Source organism: Rana temporaria, chromosome 7, assembly GCF_905171775.1.
Source record: "Rana temporaria chromosome 7, aRanTem1.1, whole genome shotgun sequence".
Taxonomy (NCBI): Eukaryota; Metazoa; Chordata; class Amphibia; order Anura; family Ranidae; genus Rana; species Rana temporaria.
In genome coordinates, this window is record NC_053495.1 from 79,830,959 (window position 1) to 79,854,080 (window position 23,122).

General features: G+C 47.4%; 1 protein-coding gene across 3 annotated transcripts in view; it reads right to left on the reverse strand.

Annotated features, from left to right (window-relative positions):
* Window positions 1-258: 258 nt before the first annotated feature.
* CHADL (chondroadherin like) overlaps window positions 259-23,122 on the reverse strand; it is a 549,464-nt gene continuing 526,600 nt past the window's right edge. For 2 of the 3 annotated variants that reach the window (XM_040359603.1, XM_040359602.1), the window contains one exon: window positions 259-597. In XM_040359603.1, the coding sequence (XP_040215537.1) occupies window positions 387-597 (211 nt within the window). In that variant the 3' untranslated portion in view covers window positions 259-386. The remainder of the gene's footprint in view (window positions 598-23,122) is intronic. The other variant, XM_040359605.1, reaches the window with a different exon arrangement.

Genomic DNA, 23,122 nt, shown 5'->3' on the forward strand with positions numbered 1-23,122 from the left:
ATTAAATGATTTTGGATTTTTGTTGGCTATTCTATGCTTTTGATACAATAAACTTTTTGCAAATCTAATATGTACAATGGGCTGCGTTTTATAGGTACACATTTGGTGCTGGTAGGGCTCATACAGGTTTTTCATCTTGCGTTATCTATGTATACTGCATACCAACATGCAATCTAAGGAAATAATAGAGCCATTTCCTACTTTTGTGGTAACATTTGTTAATGTTTCTCTTTGTGTAGAAGCTTTTTCAGTAGACTGTGCATTTTTGGCTTATTTATTGTAAAACAAACAAAAAAAGAGCGACAGATTTATTTACTGTACAGACTTTCAATTCCTTAACCTATTTTTTATTGTTATACCTAATATATTGTATTATAATTACTTATTCAAAACCCACAATTATATGGATGTTTTGCAGGCTTGTTCTTTCTCTTTTTTAAAAAAAAAATATTACGCTCCTCATCCTTGCTTTTTTTTTTCTCAACAGACTTCTTCTCGTCACAGGTAGAAAATGAAGCATTTCTGACTTTCTGGCCCTTCAAGTGTTTTGGTGTTCCACAGGTTGCTCCAACTTTTATGTTCAGACCATTTATCCATCTATTAAAAAATAAACACATTTTAGTTTCCTTATATACACTTGCATAAATATTTTCTAATAATAACTAATTTCATATGCTGCAATATTTATTTTGGGAACATTTCATATTAAGACATGACGCATTTGCTTAGTAGCATAGGGATACAGTGGAACCTCGGATTGCGAATAACGCAGTTTACGTGCGTTTCGCAATACAAACAATTTTTTTTTAATCCTGACTCATTTGCAAGCATTGTCTCGCAAGATGAGGAGGATTCAAGCTGCTGTGTGTGCATTTCTGTATTTGGCCAGAGGTGCTGGTGGTTCCCTTCTCCAATGCCCCTGCACCTCGTGGCACATGTGGTACTGCTTCACCGGCGCCCCCGCACCTATTGCACACATACAGTAACTGCACAGACCAGCATGGATTATCTGAGTTTCCAATTATTTTCTAAAGTTGGGAACTCACTTTGATATACGAGTGCTTTTTTTTGCTTAATTCTTTTTTATTATTTTCAAAATTCAATATTTTTCATGGTTACTCCACAACAGTACAAAAAATAACATGCATCAGGATAAACAACCAACCACCACGATAGTCATAATTACATACATAGATTGTCCTAAACCCTTCCACCCCCTCCCTTCGCCCACCCCCCCCCCTGCTACCTCCCCCCACTTTCCCCCGTCCTGCTACCACCCCCTGCCCCTACCCTGCCTCTCTCCCCTCCCAGTGCAACACTTATATCTTCGTAAAAAAAAACAAAGGAGAGGTCAGCCAAGGAGAAAGAGGGGAGCAGCCGGCTTTCACAACATCTAACACCTAATCCCTTTTGGGGAGGGGGCCGAAATTTAATACGTCTTATTTTTTAGTTTATAACTGTCAAGAAATTTCTATCTTCTGTAGTGGGGGGGGGGGGGGGGGGTTTCTATTCATATCGATCTGTTACTCTAAGGAGGGAAACCTGTGTATCTCAACCAGGGTCCCCACACTTTTTCAAGCCTTTTATGGTTCCCTTGTTTAATAAAGGCCACTCTCTCACTCTCAATCAGCATGTTTATGGTTTCGATCCAGTTCCTGACAGATAGAGGACCATGCGCCTGCCACCGCTGTGCGATTAATTTGCGTGCCTGGAATAGGCCTCGCAATACGCCTTCCAGTGTTCCCGGTGGGAACTCTATGATCTTCCATGTCCCCCAGGAGGACATGTTCTAACATCTGGCTCTAAAGAGGTCTTAAAGATATTATTGAGTTTATTGATGACCTCTGTCCAATACCTGAAGAGCTTGGGACATCTCCAGAACATATGGACAAGGTCCCATGTAGCCTTGCATCTAGGGCATTCATCTCTCTGTTTCCAGCCCTAGTTGGAACATTTTTTTTTGGGAGTGTAATAGGACCCGGTGTAATAAAAATAGGTGGGACAGTTCTCTGTGCTGGGGCGATAGATACTAGAACCACTCTCTTTAGGATCCTGCTCCACTGTTCTTGCGTTATCAGCCCCAGATCTCGTTCCCATCTTTCTCTACTCCTGAGCATACCCGATTGGTTTTATGGCCCTGGCCCCCAGTTTATTGTAATAGCTCTGAGATTAACCCTTTCATTATATTTTTTTGGGCTATTCCTTGAGGATGGGGGTCTGAATCCTGTCTATCGAATGGGTCTTAAACTGAGTCTGGGTGGCATGCCTGATCTGGAGATATTTAAAAAAGGTTTTATTTGGGATATTGAATTCTTGTCTCAGGTCTGAGAATGACTTCATGGTATTCCCCTCATACAGATGCACAAGGCTCGTAATTCCCTGTCTCTCCCAAATATTGCATTTTCCCACCCCCTCCACTTCTGGGAGATTTTTGTTGTTCCAAAGGGGGGCAAATTCAGTTACCCCAAGGTATCCCAATAGGGCCTTTGTTGTCCTCCACACCTTATTGAGTAAGTATATGGTCGGACACTTATGAGCAAATGAGTTTGCCTCCAAAACCTCTACTAACGTTTTGTGCGGGGCCCCTACTAGCAACAGTCTAAAACAGTCCTTTCTTGGGTCTGGGATTCTGCATCCTACAATATGCTGTAGCTGAGACGCCAGGAAGTAAATTCTTGGGTGTGGGACCGCCATCCCTCCCTCCCCGACTGGAAGCTGCATAGTCTGCAGCCCGATTCTGGCCTGCCCTCCTTTCCACATAGTTCTCGAAATAGCATTTCCACTCTTTTTAAACCACGTTTGGTTAACCCAAATCGGAGAATTGTGGAGGACGTATATAATCTGAGGGAGCCAGATCATTTTAATTAGGGCTGCATCTTCCAGCTACAGAGAGAGGGAGGCGACTCCAAATATCTTTTTTTTGCTTCAGCTTTAATAGTAAAGGGGCTATATTTAAACCAATGTATTCGCTGACTGTCAGGGACCTGCCAATAGGCTCCAGGGTGCACGCATGCGCACACATGCTAATGGCCGGAATCAGCATCAGTCACCTATTCATGTGCAATAGGAGAGGTAACTGTCAGCGCAGATACAAAGTACATATATGGGTAGGAGTATGGTGATTAGTCCATTGGAAATAGTAGTAACAGGCAGTTCAATGGTTAAAAATGCAGGTGATGTGGCTGTTCAATGGCGGCTGCTGTCCTCAGAGAGCTGACTCTGTGGTAAACAAAAAAGGGGGGTAGAGAAAGGAAGCGCCACCTAAGTGCAGTATTAAAGAGGTTCTTTTAATGACACATTGTAAAAAACACACTTACAAGAAGGTAAGGAAAGAAGGCACATCTGTAACATCCTGCAGGCGCGTTCCATATGCACACAGTTATGTGCCAAATGCGCGCAAATGTGAACGCGCGTGTGCTCGTTAATGCGCGATTGGCGCCACTCGGCCTTTAAAAAAGCGAGCAGCTGCAGTGACACTTTGCTGTCTGATCTGCAGCTTTGTATCAGTGAAACCCGTGACCTGTTGTAATCTGTTACCCTTAACCGACCCGGCTCCATCTGACCTTCCGACCCTCTCCACTCTGACCCCTGGGCTTGCCTCTGACTCCGCTCTGCTCTCCTGCCCACCGTTACCAGGACCCTGTGCTGAATCTGACCACGTTTGCCTTAACCACCTGATTATCTGCTAACCTGGCTTGCTTCACCAGCTCCTGCTATCCAGTGCATGTACCAGCTCCAGAGACGCTGTCTCCTGCACCCACCGTCCCGAAGGACCACCAACCGTGCCGGACTGCTGTCATCACCAGGCACTCCTACCTCGCCGTGCTCCCGAGCTTGCTGTCCCCACTCCAGCAGCTCCAGAGCCGGGGCAGTAAGAGAGGCCTCTTCCTGCACACTAGGCTCTGGCTACAAGGTACGTTCCAGTACATAACACTGACATCCCGGGTAATCCAAATCCTAAATATTTAAATGTAGTCAGGATTTTTAACTGGGGCATATCGGCTAATGTCCGATCTCGCATTGTGTATATTGGAAGCAGAGCCGACTTATCCCAGTTAACGATCAGTCCTGAGAACCTACTGAACTCCCTTACCATTTGGACCACTGGGGCCAATGAATTATTAACATCACCTATGAAGAAAAGGATATCGTCCGCAACAGCGCTATCCTATCTTCATCTAAGCCCTTTTTAAATCCCTGGATGTCTTCCTTTAGCCTGGTTTTGATAGCTAAGGGTTCCATGGCCAATGCAAATAGGAGTGGGGATAGAGGACACCCTTGTCTCGTTCCCCTCTCCAGTTCGAATAGGTCTGATGCTTCGCCATTGATCTTAATTTTTGCGCGTGGTTTATTGTATAAGAGCTTGACCCACCTGATAAAGGATGGGCCAAACCAAAACCTTCTAGTACCCTCCATAGGTAAGTCCCACTCCAAGCTGTCGAACTGCCTTAGCAGCATCCAAGGCCAGCAATGCCCTAGGGCCCTCATTGTCAGTAGGAACCTGTATGTTTAAAAAAAACCTTCTTATATTCAAGCTTGTTGAACTGTTTGGAATAAATCCTGACTGGTCAGGGTGAATAAGGCTCTCGATACAACCCTTTAAGTCGTGTTGCAAGAACTTTTGCAAGGATTTTTTACGTCCGTGCAAAGCAGTGAAATTGGGCGATAGGAAGAGGGGTCAAGTTGATCTTTTCCCTCTTTATGAATAATGATAATTGTTGTGCCCATCATAGAGGGAGGGAGATGCCCTTTGGAGAAGGCGAAGTTCAAAGTATGTAGTAGCTCTGGTAGCATATATCCCCATATTGCTTGAAAAATTTCTATTGGAAGCCCATCGGGACCTGGTGATCTATGGTTAGCCATCTCTGCCACAGCACATTGCAATTCTTCCAGTTTTTTTTTTTTCACTATCTAACAAATTTGGAAACGGGATTCCCTGGAAAAAAAGCCTCCATATATTCATTCTCGCCCCTAGATTTATATAGGGATTTGTAAAAATCGTGGAATATATATCTTATCTCCCTGCCTTTAGTTACAATTTCGCCTGTGGGGACCCCTAATAGCCCCAATATTAGAGGAAGGGGTGTTAGTCCGTACCAGGAGCGACAGCACACGCCCCACCTTCTCCCGTTCACCAAATTGAAGTTGTTTTGAAAATTTGACGGTTCTCAGCCTTCCTCCTAATTGCCATTTTATAAACCTGTTGTTTTTCAAGCCATTCACCTTGTCTACTCAGGGAGGGGTCTTCTATATAGCGCTGCTCGGCTAGCGTCACTTCATTCCTAATCTCTTCTTCCCATTTTCTAGATTCCCTTTGTAGTCTTGCCACCTTTTGTATTAACAGGCCCCTTAGGTATGCCTTCAAGGAGTCCCCAGACCACATCAGCCTCTGGCCGTACCCGTGTTAATTTGAGCATATTCCCTCAGACTGTCCGACAGTTCTTGTGATTTCCCAATTAATTCAAGCCAATATGGGCTGATTTTCCACTCCCGCGGAGTTGTTCGCTCATTTTTCCTGATTACTAGTTCTAGTGGAGAGTGGTCTGAGACCCCTCTCGGGCCATACTCTATTCCCTTCACCCTGGTTCGATAATTTTTCATTACCCATAGCCAAGTCAATTCTGGACAATGTGCCGTAAGAGCTAGAGAGACAGGAATACTGACGGGTCTGTGGATGATGGATACACCAGATATCTTTTAGTCCTGCCTCCTCCATAAACTCGGCCAGACGACCCTCTTGTTCGGTTTTCAAGTCGAGTTTTGGGGGGAATCTATCATACGCTCTGTCAGGGACTTCGTTGTAATCCCCCACTGCGATCAAGGGGATATCTGGTTTGTCTAACATGAACTCAATTAATTTTTGTAATATAGTAAAATTGAAGGGGGGGGGGGTGTATATGTTGGCTAATATATAGGGTCCCTGCTCGTCTATCCAGCTCTGTTCGCAGGAGAATAACAGCCCCTTACTCACCAATATGCTGACCCCCCTTGAGTATGAGGAATGTACCAAATGATAGCGATATGGGAACTTACGTATACCCAATTGGACCATACTGTCTCTGATTAAATGAGTCTCCTGTAAACAAAGTACCCCTAGCCCCCTCCCCTCCATTGATGCCAGCACCAGAGCTCTCTTGGTAGGATCCCCCAGCCCTCTTACGTTCCATGACCTAATTCTCCAAGCCATGGTTAATGTACAGTAAGAAATGTGCAAACATAAACAGTACCATGAGGTAAATCTTCTCCCTCCCATTCGGCTGCTTGTGCGGACAAAATCCTCTCCCATTGCTAGTGGTGTTTAGCGTGTTTAAGATACCTGGAATATGTCCCTCTCTGAAATTACCCTTCCCCCCCCTTCCCCCCCCCCCCCCCACTAGATCCACCCACTCCCTCCCCCCCATCCCCCCCTGCCCATTGGGGCACCCCTTGGGGGCCTCTCCTGTGACCTTACCACTCTTACCCAGTCTCATCACAACTACCATCCTACCACTTCCCTACCACGCATACCCTATAGAGGGTCTCCCCTCGCCTCCCCCTTAACAAAATTTAAGGCTCCACTTTACCAAAATAGCCCCTGAAAAACTTGTGATCATGTGTCCAGCATATACATTTCTATGAAGTGTTAAATCTTAAAACTGTGCAAAAAGAAATAGTGTCCCCGAGTCCCAAAAGAGGACAATCTATTAACAATTAGTAACGTGTAAAACACAGGTGAATACCCCGAAGCAAAAAATAAAAATAGAAAATAAATTTTGTAGGGCGTGTACAATATGCATAAGGAAAAGTGACCCAAAAGGGTCTGAAAAGCTCCCAAAGGGCTATCAGACCATTAACTCCCCCAAGTCCAATATAGGATATACCCTTGTGATTAATTGCTGGGTGAAAAATAATGGCTCAAAAACCCCAAATCCCTCCCTTCCTTAAAAAAAAAAAGGGGGACTCCTGTGCCAAGTTGCTAGGCATTAAACCAGCACCACTTGTGTCATACTTGTGTCCAAACTGGTGGGAACAAAGAGAGGGGAATTAGGAAAAGGCAAAGAGGAAAAAAAAGGGGCCGACAGTCTTGTAGATAACTCTTATAAGTCCTTACAAATGTCTTCCAGCCATGTTGTCGCTTCTCCTGGCGTGTTGAAAAAAAAAAGGTCATGCCCATTGCTGTTACCCGCAAACGGGCTGGGTATAGTAGAGCATATCCCACTTTGTGCTGCTGCAGAGTGCGTTTGGCACAAATTCGGATGTACGTTTTTGTAGCTCTGGGGAAAAGTCCGGGTAAAACTATACTCTAGAGCCATTATAGCTAATATCCCCCTTCTCCCTAGCTTTTTGAAGCAGGGTGACTTTGTCAGCAAAGTTAAAGAATTTAAAGAGTAAGGGTCTAGGACGTCCGCCTGGCTGCGGAGGTTTTGAAGGAATCCTATGCGCTCTTTCAATAGAAAAAAAAGGTGAAAAAGTGGTATTATCAAAAATCTCTTGAGCCACCCTCCATAAATTTTATGGTGTCCAGCACCTTCACACCGTTCTGGAAGGCCGATCACACGGATGTTACTCCTTCTAAGCCTGTTTTCCATATCATCTGACTTGGATGATTGAAAGTGGATTTTATCCTGCAACTCTCTTACTTTGTTCTCAATCGCATACAAAGTATCCTCGATGGCACTTATTCGCTCTTCCAAGGTCACCACTCTTTCCAAAGTATTGCTCATATCCTGATGAATTAGAGCAAGTTCGTCCTTTAAGCTCCTTAGTTGATTATCAACCATTAGTGTTTTGCAGTCATTTACAGCGCTTAGAACGTCTTTTAATGTAGGCTCCTGAGTTGGCTCAAGGCCGATATTTACAGTGGATCCTAGAGTAGTCAGTTCAGCTGGTGTTGCTACGGTCTCGTTCCTCTCCCCCCCAGGTCCCTTGTTAGTTTGGGTTTTAGGCCTAGTTACATTGTCTGGGTTGGGTGATTTAGAGGTTACCGTTGACCCCAAACTCCACCTGTCTGCTGACGAGCCTAACGAACCCTTGGGTTGAGCTGCAGCGGATGATGCTCCCCCTTAACAGGGGAGTGGGTCGTGCACTTTGGTGGGTGGAAAAATCGATCCAATTTGGCTGCAGCTGCCTGGCTACCTTTCTCTTTCTCTCTGTCCTTGTCCTTAGCTGACCTTGTGACAGGAGCCCCCTCTGATTGGGGTGCATTTTTGGCCATGGTGAACATATTAAAAGTGAGACAGCTATTTTAACTGACCTCTAACTAGCTTGTACCAGACCAAAAGAGAAGGAAGAACTCTCGCAGCAGCTGTATGCTCTGGTCTATAGAAAAAACGCACTTTGACTTTAACCGTCGTAGATTCTCCTCTGCTATAGAACCAGAGAAAAAGTAAACATCTCAAAAAAAAAAGAAGGAGAAGGAATTCATAGCAATTGAAAGCAGAACAAGTCTCTCATCACATGCAAGGTTATAGGATTTTTGCAGGGATACTTGCATGTATTGTTTATTGTTTATTATTTAGAGAGTAATTAGATACTTGAGTGCTGCACCCTAAACTTGTAGTCCCGCTGTTCTGTGCCTCCGCACAAGGGTGCAGGGATCTTTAGAGAATGCAACAGGTTGCTAGCAGGTTAAGAAAAGTAAAAAAAGAAAAACAGAAAATGCCTGGTGCAATACACTCTCCTTCTACAATCAATTTGGCTGGTTGCTACTACACAGTTCCATATGCGATTATTATGCTGGGTTACTCACTCATCTCCTTGTCCCAGGCTCACCTCTATTGAACAGGTGCACTGTGTGGAAGCTGTCCTGCCTAGTTTACTGTGCCGCTCTTCTGCTCTCTCGGGCGCCAATCTTCGCCCTTGTCCACGTCCTCCCCCTATACCAAGGCGAGAGATGCAATGCGGGGTCTATGGGGGAAACTCCGAGAGATCCACGGCATCCACCAGCGCCGGCTCCTCCGGCTTAGACGTTTGGACGCTTAGACGCGGTGGGATTCGTTGAGGCGGTCACGTGGTCCTGTCAGCTGACTGTCGCCTTCCAATCGTATCCTCCCATCTCAGCTCTGCACAGACCTCCAGGGAAGCTCGAGCATGATCTCCGGGGCTTCAGGGAGAGATACGGAGGCACCCCCGTTTGACCCGCTTCCCGTAGCAGGTACAATCGGCTAGCCTTTGCACAAACAGCATCGGCGGAAAAGTTCGTATAAAGGGCATATGAAAGGCAAAAAAAGCGGCACAAGGCAGGAGATTAAGTCAGGTTAGGGCAGTGCGCATATCATGCCTGGAGTAGAAAAGGCAAGTAGGTTGGGCGAGGGAGACCTCTCACATCTCGCTGCGTCTCACATATCCAGCACCCACCTCGCACACCTCGCAGCACACACCTGCATCCGGTCACGCCCCCCACAAAAAAATATATATATATATATACATATATATACGAGTGCTTTAGATTACAAGCATGGTTCTTGAACAAATTATGCTTGTAATCCAAGATATTACTGTATATAAATGTTATTTACAGTAATTATTAATGTATTAAATAGGCAAAGTGCATTCAGAGACACTCACCCACACCTGACATATTAGGACCTACAGCTGTGGTGATACAGTTGTTGCATCCCCATAGAATAACAGATGGTTCCATAGACGAACCAATCACTAATTCACATGGCTTTTTTTACTAGTAATGGCGGTGATCTGCGATTTTTTTAGTGTGACATTGCGAAGGACATATTGGAGACTTTTGACAAGTTTTTGGACCGTTCACATTTATACAGCGATTAGTGGCTATAAAACTGCACTGATTACTGTGTAAATGTGACTGGCAGGGAAGGGGTTAACACTAGGGAGAGATTAAGGGGTTAAATATGTTCCCTAGGGAGTGATTCTAACTGTACGGGCAGGGGACTCACAAGGGGAGGAGACCGATCTGTGTTCCTCTGTACTGGAAACACACATCGGTCTCCTCTCCTCTGACAGAACGTGGATCTGTGTGTTTACACCCAGATCCACGGTCCTGCTGTGAAAACTGGCAATCGCGGGTGCCCGGCGAACATCGCGGCCGCTGGGGACGTGCACCGGGTCCTAAGCAATGTGGCGGGTGCGCACACTCCCCCTAGCCGCCCGAGAAGACCAGGACATCGTATAACGTCCACCCGGATGGATGAAAGGTTCTTGCCGACGTCATTTTGCAATGACTCGGTAAGGAACAGGTTAATATTTTGTTGAAAATCCTTTACTGGCAATGACTACCTGAAGTCTGGAACCCATAGACATTACCAAAGACTGGGTTTTCTCCTTTCTGATGCTTTGCCAGACTCTAATTGCAGCTGTATTCCGTTCTTTGTTTGTGGGTATTTCTGCCTTTAGTTTTGCCTTCAGCAAGTGAAATGCATGCTCAATTGGGTTGAGATCAGGTGATTGACTCGCCCATTGTAGAATATTCCACGTATTTTCCTTCAAAAGCTCATGGATAGCTTTTGCAATGTGTTTTATATCATTTTCATAGGTGTGCGCACAGGGTGTGCGCAAGCACATCCTAATCACCCTATGCGAACTATTATTATTGCTCTGTGTAGCAGCAGGAACATCGGCTCTGCCATAAGAGAAGTGTATATGCTCTTTGTAACGGAACCCCAAATGGGACAGGGGTTAAATCCGTTCACGATATTCCATTCCACCCAAGACAGCTTATCGACACTCCACAATCAGGCAAACGAACACGACCGATAAGAATTCCCCCCCAGAAACGAGACACACAGCTCTGGTTGAGGTTCAAAACAGGAATGAATCTTTATTATCTGCACATGGTAACACATTTCTCCTCAAAATACATCCCTCCCACCCTTGGGAAACAGGGTGGGTTAAATTGTCCAATGACAATGGTGATACAGGTCAGGTGTGTTCAAACTTCTCCTTCAGTAAACAGTCTTAGCAGGGGGGGGGGGGTTGCTGGAGTGATTCCCCCCTTTCCTCACAGCAAGACTCTTAAACATCCCATAATAGGTATCCAGGCTACCAAGCTCCAATCCACATAGCAGACTTAATTACCACAATAGACAATGGAATGCAATCACACCCCATCCCTTTCATCACAGCAAGCTGACTAGTATACATCAGCCAACACACAATATATATACAATATATACAATATCTGACCGCATTAAATGTGACTAGCACAGACCATAGTGGGGTTCTCATTCACCCTGTGCCCCTAAAGTTAATCCTGTTACATGGCTCCCTCCTTGTGGAACACTCCGGCAGACCCGGCTTAATCCTTTTCGGGTCAACTTGGGGATGTCCGGAACTAGGAGGCCGGGATGACGTCTGTTTGCCGGCATAAACCATCAGCATTGCCATTTGGCTTACCAGGTCGGTAGCTGATGGGGAAGGTGAATAATGGAATTCAGTTCTGGAACAGTCACTTGCTTTGCTCTCTCAATGGCTCCCAAAACCTGTTGCTGATGCTCTTGGGACAGATAAGGCACAACCTGGATGCAAATCCCATTTAATCTTTTGACAATTTCAGCCTGTTTGTACATTTCAATGTTCAAGCCACGGGACATCTCATAATACATTACGTAGTGTCGTTGCATCTCCGATTTCTCTCTGGCCAACTTGTCACATTCCCATTTTAGACTGTGATATTGTGCCAGATCTACAGTACATGTCGGGGAAGGTAGTCTTACCCGGGTCTCAGCAGCAAGCGAGTTGGTTCCAGCAATGCGGGTCTGGGCACAGGTAGTCACTGTGTGGGCTTCAGCGGGGCACATCGGGGCGTACGCAGAAATAAGGGGGGCCAAATCATTCCCCAGTAGTACATCTGCTGGCAAATCCTTCATCACCCCCACATTCACATGTCCCGAACCAACCCCCCCAATCCAGGTGAACCCGGGCAACGGGTAGCCGGAAGACCGTGCCTCCCGCTACTCTTACGGCTACGGTGTCTCCAATGTGCTGGCTCTCTGGGATGAGTTTCTTCTGTAGCAGGGTCATCGTGGCCCCAGAATCGCGTAGTCCATTGGCTACCTTTCCATTGACCCAGACAGTCTGCCTGTGTTGCTGCCTGTTGTCCTGGTTAGCTGCTTGTATCGGATCTGCCTCGTGCAGAACGTCCCAATGTTCTTCCTCCTCAACGCATGGGTGTGCGGGGGTTCCCCCTTTCTGGCTGTCTCCATGACTGTGACTGCCTGGGTGGATTCAATGGACAGTCTGGCTTTCTGTGTCCTAGCTGTTTACACCCAAAACACCTGATGGACTGTGAGTAGTCCTGGGAGTTGAACCTAGGCTTCTGAAGATAAGTGGCCGCTGGAGGTGGTGTTGTAGGACGGTCCGACTGGGGTTTGTAGGCAATAGGCGGCGGGGGTGCCGCTGATCGATAATCCACCCGAGCTGTGGTCTTGACCACAGAGTTGTCCAGTTTGCGGGCGTCAGTGTATTCGTCCGCCAGGCGAGCTGCTTCAGACAAGGAGAAAGGGTTTCTGTCCCGGACCCATTTTCTGACTTCCCGGGACAGTTTGTCAAAGAAGTGCTCCAGCAGGAACACCTGCAGCACCTCTTCCCCGGATTCTGCTTGGCATCCATCGACCCAGTGGGATGCTGTGCGGTGTAGGCGGCATGCCCACTCGGTATATGAGTCTCCAGTCTGCTTGCTCGTCTCTCGGAACCGCCTCCGGTATGCCTCCGGTGTGACGGCATACCTGGCCAAAAGTGCTTCTTTTACCAGTCCATAGTTCATAATATCCTTGTCTGGAATGGCCCTGAATGCTTCACTGGCCCGGCCGGACAATTTCCCAGACAAAATGGTAACCCATTCCTCTGTGGGCACCCGGTGTAGGGCACATTGCCGTTCAAAATCAGCAAGGTACCCATCAATCTCCCCTTCAGTTTCAATGAAGTTCTTAAAAGCAGCAAAATGTATCTTTCTCCTTTCAGTTGGTGCTTCTGTGACTTCTGCAGAACGTCTTTGCCGTAGCCAATTTGCGTCCACAGCAGCTATAACTCGGTCTATGATCTCCGGTGGAGTGTTAGGACCATAGTGTGCCAGTCTTAGCTTAACAGCCCGATCAAAACTTTCTTCCTCCGGGGTCCTGTCTGTTACGCTGGGCCTTTCCGTTATGTTGGGTCTTTCAGCTCCATCCATTTGGACAAGTTCTGTAATCACGTCCATCTTCTTATGGTTTCTGGCTGGTCTGCCCCGGCTCTCCAGTAAGTCCTTAAGGGTAGAGAGCTTCAGCCGTTCCTACTGTGTCTCCATTGTCCTGTGTCCTTGTAGCTGTCCTTTAAGGCTGTGGGATCATCTCACTGCTTGCCACCAGTTGTAACGGAACCCCAAATGGGACAGGGGTTAAATCCATTCACGATATTCCATTCCACCCAAGACAGCTTATCGACACTCCACAATCAGGCAAACGAACACGACCGATAAGAATTCCCCCCCAGAAACGAGACACACAGCTCTGGTTGAGGTTCAAAACAGGGAATGAATCTTTATTATCTGCACATTGTAACACATTTCTCCTCAAAATACATCCCTCCCACCCTTGGGAAACAGGGTGGGTTAAATTGTCCAATGACAATGGTGATACAGGTCAGGTGTGTTCAAACTTCTCCTTCAGTAAACAGTCTTAGCAGGGGGGGGGGGTTGCTGGAGTGATTCCCCCCTTTCCTCACAGCAAGACTCTTAAACATCCCATAATAGGTATCCAGGCTACCAAGCTCCAATCCACATAGCAGACTCAATTACCACAATAGACAATGGAATGCAATCACACCCCATCCCTTTCATCACAGCAAGCTGACTAGTATACATCAGCCAACACACAATATATATACAATATATACAATATCTGACCGCATTAAATGTGACTAGCACAGACCATAGTGGGGTTCTCATTCACCCTGTGCCCCTAAAGTTAATCCTGTTACACTCTTCTCTTTCACTGTGTCGGGGTCATATATATGTAGACACACACACATGCATGTGTGTTTGAGCTTTAGAGTGCAATAGGCAATGGAAAATGTAAAGGTTTCCCCGTTTTTTGTGGGGCTTTTAGGCAGCAATGTCAAAACAGTAAAATACTGGTAGCTATATAAAAATAGTATTTATTAAATGGAAAAAGATTTGAATATCACAGTATATAGGAGTTACAGCATAAGAACAGTTGTAATGGTAGATTATCGCATTCCATGGTACTTTAGACATAATCATTACACATGATATAATATTTCATATTGTAGTACATTGTTGATCCCCGACGCGTTTCGACCAATTGGGGTCTCTTCAGGGGGATAATTTATTTCTAAAAGGTATATCACAAAAATATAAAATTAATATATATAAAAAATGAATATATATAAATGACATGTCAGTAATGCATTACATAGATACTAGCAGGATATATACTGTATTTACCGCTAAACATGGAATGGACGATATTGAAGTCACTGAGTAGTCCTAGGGGACCTGTGAAAGCCCCCGCACTCCCGAGGGTGAGGGGTCCACCCATAGGGGTCTTCAAGGAGCCTCAAATAATTGACACCCCGCCGGCGGGGGAGGAGCCGCCACCTGCAATGAACACCCAGAACAGCCATGTATAGTTAATTGAATGAGTAATTACAGACAAGCCTATCAAATTGATGGCTGGAATGTGTATAAGAGGGTAAGGGCAAAAATATAGTGTTAGGTAAGGCATTCCTGAATATTCCAAAAAGGAACAAGTTGACTAGACAATAAAGAATAATAAAGGTAATAAAATAATTGACTAAAGTTTGACTAAACAAAGAGGAATCAAATGAAGGTTAATGTGGGAATAGTGACGTGATGTGAAGCGTACTAAGGTGTATAAATGTGATGTGAATAATAATAGGTGTATAGAGGTGCAACATTGGTGCAAGTGTCAAACTGCCAATGTGATGGGTGGATAAAAGTTATAATGTGAGGATGTAGAATACATTAAAATGTATGTGAGTAAATTAGCATAAATGTGTGGGTGAAATAAGTAGAGTAAAGGTGAATGTGAGGGTAAACGTGTGTGCCCAGTAAAAAATGGGCAAAAGTAGTAGATAAAGTGTACGAACGAGGTAGGGTTTTGTATATGTAAAATATAAATTAACAAATGCAAATGTTACCTGGTGTATTGATGTTTGTCTATGTAGCTTAGTGTAGTAGGTAGTTGGGGGCCTGACGGCAAGTATTGCAGAGCAGGCGAGGTGGAATGCCAAAACGGTGTGGATGCTATAGCATCCAGCCTGGTATGGGATATGGTGTACATCTCCCAGAGGCCAGACATTAAATAATGCCCTGGAAGTGGCAATCTGGGTGATCCAACGCAGGCTTGTAGCTCCCCCCACCCACCGAAAGGGGCGACGTTAGGGTCCCTGGACCAGAGACCATGTGAGGCTCCCTCGGCGTCCCGGAAGGCCAGACTGCACACACCTATCATCATTGTCCATTATCCCTCTGAACTGTGAAGCAACATCCAATCAAGCTGCATTTGGCTGAATCTGGGCTAACACTGCAGAATTCATCTGGTTGCTTCGGTCTTCTGCCACAGCATCAATAACACCTCAGGCAGTGACGTCATAAGGGGCGGGGTCACCAGGTGACATCACCCGGTGACCACGCCCCATGCCTATATAAGTCATTGCGCACCGCACACACGGCATTACAGCGGGAGAGAGTGTTGTGTCAACATGGGGAGAAGATGACGGGGAAGACCGGGCCACCGCTAGTAAAAGAGCTGGCAGAACAAGAGGGGGAGAAGACATCGGAGAAGTTGAAAGAAGACGTCGAATTCGGAAGAAGACCCCCGGAGCTGCCTAATAAATGACTTTAAAAACCTGTCTAGTGTGTTTTTTTTTATTGACACTTTTTTCCCCCCAGGTGAATGGGTAGGGGTACGATGTAGGGGCCGGGATCTGGATCCCAGATTCCGATAAGACCCCTTGCCTGCAGACCCCGACAACCAATGGCCAGGTTTGTCGGGAAGAGGCCCTTTGTCAGGGAATAAGTAGACCAGAAAAAGAGAAGACAAGATGCGCCAATCTAAGTGCAGAGAGCCGTAGTTTAATAGTAAAATAAATGGAATGCACACATAAAATGCACACATAAAAATGGCTACTCACAAATGGATGTTTTCAACAAGCAGTGAAACAAAGTGGTAAACTGCAGGTGGCAGATGGCAGATGGCAGGATGCGGGCCTGGGGTCACTGCGGTGCCATCTTCTTTCAGGTTCCCTGTCCTGGGCAGCAGCAAGCTGGTGGTGTAGACATCCGAGGATGGGAGATCCAGAAAGGACAGGGAGAAGCAGCGTGCATTCCACAGTGGAACGCAGCGTCCCGGCGTCGCACCGGAAGTGACGTGGGAGTCCAAGCCGGCCAATAGGATTACGCGTTTCCCAGCGTCAGCTGTTTCATCAGATCCATTAGTAGACCAGACTGTGTGGACTGCACAGGAGAACCAAAAATGCATTTGAGTGAATAATTAAGTTTATTTAAAGATAAGTGACAACAAAATATAAATACCTCCAATGCAAACAGTGAACAACCCACCAAACAAGGACCCACAAACAACTATGCACAAACAGAAGGGAAATACCGCAATCTTAAACTTAGCCAGATCAGGGTCATACACAGAGATCAGAAGAAGGACAAGGGATGTTCCAGACATGTAACATAAGCCAAGCCAAGGTCATACACAGGGAGGTAGCAAATGAGGATGGCAAACCAACAGGACAGGGAGAGGATGGATGGATAGGCTGCAGGGCAGGGATCCAAGGTAACAGGTACACAGGAGGGACTAGATCAGGATAAGCACAGGAACAGGGTCAGATACAGGCTCTGAATCAGGTCACAGGCAAGCAAGGTCAGGGCGCAAGAAGAGAGATACCAAGGCAACTCAACAGTGTGAGCTGCCAGATATTTATACATATCACCTGAAATAAGGCTCAGATGACCCCCGATCACAGGACATAATGATGACTCAACACTGCCGGAAAACACCCGCTGGTGGACACCGGTACTACGGCCCATGGATCTGACAGTGCCACCAGTAGGTGAAATCTTTTATCACAGATCCTGGCTGCAAGAAGACACTCGCTGGTGGACACCGGTACTGCGACCCACAGGACCAACAGCTCCACCAACTGATGAACCCTTTCCTGAAAGTACACCACCTAAAGAAGAAGCCTCCGGACGCTCCAACTAGTTTTAATTGTCCATAGTCTATGGCATCGAGCAGCACAATGGATGAGTGTACAACAGGCTGGGCAACAAGTACTTCAGGCTGGTCATCAGGCACTTTAAATTGGGCAATAGGCACATCCGGGCAGACAGTGGGCACATCCAGGCAGACAGTGGGTTCTGGGTCAACGAGCTGAGCAGCAGCTCGAGCTGGGCAACAAGCTTCGGGTCATCTAACTGAGTGGCAGGCTCCATAATGGTAAGCTGGGTGACAGGTACCAGCTCAGCAAGCAAAGTAACGGGCCCCAGCCCATTGGGCTAGGTAAACGGGCCCCTGTTTCAACAATCTGGACACCGGTCATTGGTCCAGCAAGCCGGATGACGGGCACTGGCTTAGCAGACTGGGCAACGGGCACTGAAAATTCAGTTGAGAACACAGGCACCGGGACTTTAGACTGGGACACCGGGACTTCAGACCGGGACACAAATATCAAGACATCAGGCTGGAAAGCAGGCACGGAGACATCAAGCTGTAAGGCAGGCACCAGGACATCAGACTGGAGGGCAGGCACCAGAACATCAGACTGGAAGGCAGGCACATCAGACTGGAAGGCAATCACCAGAACATCAGACTGGAAGGAAGGCACCAGGACATCAGACTGGAAGGCCGGCACATCAGACTGGGAGGCAGGCACGAGACATCAGACTGGAAAGTAGGCACCAGGACATCAGACTGGAAGGCAGGCACCAGGACATCAGACTGGAAAGCGGGCATTAGGACATCAGACTGGAAATCAGGGACATCAGACTGGAAGGCAGGGACATCAGACTGAAAGGCAGGCACATCAGACTGGAAGGCAGGCACATCAGACTGGAAGGCAGGGTCCAGGACATCAGACTTGAAGGCAGGCACCAGGACATCAGACTGGAAGGCGGGCACATCAGACTGTATGGCAGGCACATCAGACTGGAAGGTAGGCACATCAGACTGGAAGGCAGGGTCCAGGACATCAGACTGGAAGGCAGGCACCAGGACATCAGATTGGAAGACAGGCACATCAGACTGTATGGCAGGCACATCAGACTGGAAGGTAGGCACTGAGACATCAGACTGGAAGGCGGGCATATCAGACTGGAAAGCTGGCACATCAGACTGGAAGGCAGGCACATCAGACTGGACAGCAGGCAAAGAGTTGGCAGAATTAGGTGGGTCATCAGGTTCAACTGGCATGAACGCAGGCTGGAGCAGGTTGGTCGGCGTGGAGGCAGGTTGGGTTACTGGCAGGATTGTGTGGGTCGGAAAGAACTTTTGTTTCTTTTTTGGGTTAGCCACTTCAGATTTGTAAGTAACGGGAGGGATGTTCGAAGAGGATGTAATTGGGTAAAAGGAAGGGCTGGAATGCGGTAGAGACACAGGAACAGTAGTTGGAGGAGGTTTTTGTGGAATTACTACAGGTGGAAGGGGAGAAGCAGGTGGATTGAAGGCACGGTAGATGCAGCAAGTAGAGACTGGGTAATAGTATCGGGTAGGCAGCTGTGTAAACTGGGCTGTAGCTGGGGTTGCCATAGGTGACGGGGAGATAGATTTTTGGGAAGGCAAGTGAATAATGGCAGGGCTGGAATGTTGTGGCTTGGCTGAATATACAGGAGATCTGACCATGCCTCTAGCACAGGTTGAACAAACATTGATTCACACACAGTCTGTCTAACCAGGGATTGCACTGAATGTATGCAATCAGACAACACCTGCGAGGAATACAGTGGGTGACCGCGATATTGTGTCAATTTCGCTCCCTTTCTCGGCGAGATTGAGCACCTACGAGCCCCATCGCGGGAGCCAGCGCCGAGCTGGCTTGCCGCGATGGAGACAAAGCCGTCATAGAAGCGACGGGAGATCCGACTTGGATTCCCGCCAATTCTAGCCAGTGTTTGGTATGCATTCCTGAGAGGAAGAACTCCACGCCAATTTTTAAATAAAAAAACGGCATGGGTTCCCCCCCCCCAGGAGCATACCAGGCCCTTAGGTCTGGTATGGGTTGTAAGGAGACCCCCCTATGCCGAAAAACCGACATAGGGGATCCCCCTACAATCCATACCAGACCCGTATCCAAAGCACGCTACCCGGCCGGTCAGGAAGGGAGTGGGGACGAGCGAGCGCCCCCCCTCCTGAGCCGTACCAGGCTGCATGCCCTCAACATGGGGGGGTTGGGTGCTCTGGGGCAGGGGGGCGCACTGTGGCCCCCCCACCCCAGAGCACCCTGTCTCCATGTTGATAAGGACAGGGCCTCTTCCCGACAACCCTGGCCGTTGGTTGTCGGGGTCTGCGGGTGGGGGGTTATCGGAATCTGGGAGCCCCCTCAAATAAGGGGGCCCCCAGATACCAGCCCCCCACCCTAAGTGAATGGATATGGGGTACATCGTACCCCTACCCATTCACCTGTAGGGAAAGTGTTTAAGTTAATAAAAACACGACACAGGGTTTTTAAAATAATTTATTAGTCTGCTCCGGAGGCCCCCCTGTCTTCTTTAGCTCTTTTAGCAGGGGGGGGGGCTTCTTCTTTCGCTCCCCAGGGGGTCTTCTGCTCTCCGGGGGGTCTTCTCCGCTTTCCGGGGGTCTTCTTCTATCGTCGCCGCTCTCCACTGTTGACTCGACGCACCCCGGTTCTTCTCCCGTTGTCCGGTGCCTTCTCCTTCAGCGCTGGCCACCCGCTATCTTCGTGTGAAGCTCAGTTACTAGCAGGTGGCCAGCACGCTCTTCTATGACGTCTTCTTCTTCACTTCCCTTCTTCTCCCTTCTTCCGCTGTTGACCCAACGGCTCTTCTCGCTGCAATGACAGGTGCGCGGCTTGCATCCGACTTATATAGGCCTCACAGTCCCATCATGCTCCGGTACCTACCCACGTGGGTATGTATCACGTGGGTAGGTACCGGAGCATGATGGGACTGTGACGTTGTAGGTGGCCTATATAAGTCGGTGCGAGCCGCCGCATTCGGCATTGCAGCGGGAGGAAGCGACGTGTCAACACCTAAAGGAAAGAAGAAACGAAGACAGCAGAAGGCGACAGAAGAAGAAGCAAGAAAGAAGACAGAAGAAGAAGAAGACAGAAGCACACCACCCCCCGCCGAAGACGTCGGAGGAACCCCGCCGGGGGGTGGGTGCTTTTATAAAAGCGACCCCCCCGGCGGCAGAAGAGAACCCGACGGCGGCGAAGAAGAGTGGCACCCACCCCCCCGCCGAAGACGTCAGAGGAAGCCCGCCGAGGGGGCGCTTTTATAAAAGCGACCCCCCCGGCTGCGGAAGAGAATCAGATGGCGGGAAGAAGAGCGGCCCCCACCCTAAGACGTCAAAGAAGCAAGCCCCCCTCGTGAAAGAGCTAAAGAAGAGAGGGGGCCCCGGAGCAGACTAATAAAATATTTTAATACCCTGTGTTGTTTATTTGTGTTTACACTTTGCTTGCAGGTGGGGGGCCGGTATCTGGGGGCCCCCTTATTAAAGGGGGCTCCCAGTTTTCGATAAGCCTCCCGCCCGCATACCCCGACAACCAATGGCCAGGGTTGTCGGGAAGGGGCCCTGTCCTTATCAACATGGGGACAGGGTGCTCTGGGGTGGGGGGACCCCGCAGTGCGCCCCCCTGCCCCAGAGCACCTTACCCCCCCATGTTGAGGGCATGCAGCCTGGTACGGCTCAGTAGGGGGGGCGCTCGCTCGTCCCCACTCCTTTCCTGACCGGCCGGGTAGCGTGCTTTGGATACGGGTCTGGTATGGATTGTAGGCGTAGGGGGGTCTCCTTACAACCCATACCAGACCTAAGGGCCCGGTATGCTCCTGGGGGGGGGAACCCATGCCGGATTTTTATTTAAAATCCGGTGGGGAGTTCCCCCTCAGGATTCATACCAAACGCCGCCCACGTGTAGAATTGGCGGGAATCCAAGTCGGATCCCCGTCGCTTCTATGACACGCTCGCTGGAATGTGCTTTTACTATTCCAGCGAGTGCGAGATGTCGGCACCCTGTCGCCGAGAATCAGCGCGATGCTAAAAACACATTCTCGGCGGCAGGCACTGTATTGTTCAAAGAAAAAGGCTGGATCAAGTACTTCTAACAACCATACCAGAGATTCAAATTGGCCGTAATTAAAGGGGGGAGAAAAATCGTCACTCCCCTCGGGAATAAATGACAGGGCTGGCTTTACACATAACCGGATTATCGCCTGAACATCTTCAAATGACATATAGCCCTGATCCACTAGGGCATGAGCTGATCGGATACAGTACCTGCCTGCGAGAATCCGTTTCCAGCGCGATCCTATCGCGCTGGTTTTCGGCAACAGGGTACTCTATATCTCGCGCTTGCTGCAATAGGAAAAACACATTACAGCGAGCGTGAGAAAGAAATGATGGGGATCCAACTTTTTAAAACTGCTTTGTGGTGCCTGCAGCTGCCGCTGCCGAGTCTCTCACTCTCTCTCTGTCATCACCAGGGCCGGACTGGCCCAGCCTGGTAGGCTGCCTGTCCTGAGGCTGCTTTGAGCTGTAGCTGACTGCAGCGCTCCCCCTCTCTCCTGCGTGTATGACACCGGGCATCTCTCGCTGTGTGTGAGAGCTGGGTCTGTGTTCGGCTGTGCTGCCTGTGCTAGACCTGCTCGTGTAATAGTAGATGGAGATAGAACACTGATTGAATCAGTGTTTTGTCTATCACACAAGCCCGTCTAGGGGGGGACCTTGCTAGAGCACACTGCCCTGCCGAACACAGACCTACAGCTCCTGTTTGTTCCATGACACACGTCAGGAGAGGAGATACCTGCTGTGTGTGAAAAGTGGGGCTGCATTTATATACAAAAGTGGGGCTGCATTTATACACAAAAGTGGGACTGCATTTATATACAAAGGTGGGACTGCATTAATATACAAAAGTGGGGCTGCATTTAAATACAAAAGTGGGACTGCATTTATATACAAAAGTGGGACTGAATTTATATACAAAAGTGGGACTAAATTTATATACAAAAGTGGGGCTGCATTCATATACAAAATTGGGACTGAATTTATATACAAAAGTGGGGCTGCATTTATATACAAAAGTGGGACTGCATTAATATACAAAAGTGGGGCTGCATTTATATACAAAAGTGGGGCTGCATTTATATACAAAAGTGGGACTGCATTTATATACAAAAGTGGGGCTGCATTTATATACAAAAGTAGGACTGCATTCATATACAAAAGTGGGGCTGCATTCATATACAAAAGTGGGGCTGCATTTATATATACAGCGGGGCTGCATTCATATACAAAAGTGGGACTGCATTCATATACAAAAGTGGGACTGCATTTATATACAAAAGTGGGGCTGCATTCATATACAAAAGTGGGACTGCATTAATATACAAAGGTGGGACTGAATTTATATACAAAAGTGGGACTGCATTTATATACAAAAGTGGGACTGTATTTATATACAAAAGTGGGACTGAATTTATATACAAAAGTGGGACTGAATTTATATATAAAAGTGGGACTGCATTTATATACAAAAGTGGGGCTGCATTAATATACAAAAGTGGGGCTGCATTCATATACAAAAGTGGGGCTGCATTTATATACAAAAGTGAGACTGCATTTATATACAGAAGTGGGACTGCATTTATATACAAAAGTGGGACTGAATTTATTTACAAAAGTGGGACTGCATTTATATACAAAAGTGGAACTGCATTTATATACAAAAATGGGGCTGCATTCATATACAAAAGTGGGACTGCATTTATATACAACAGTGGGACTGAATTTATATATACAGTGGGACTGAATTTATATACAAAAGTGGGACTGTCTTTATATACAAAAGTGGGACTGAATTTATATACAAAAGTGGGACTGAATTTATATACAAAAGTGGGGCTGCATTCATATACAAAAGTGGGACTGAATTTATATACACAAGTGGGACTGCATTTATATAC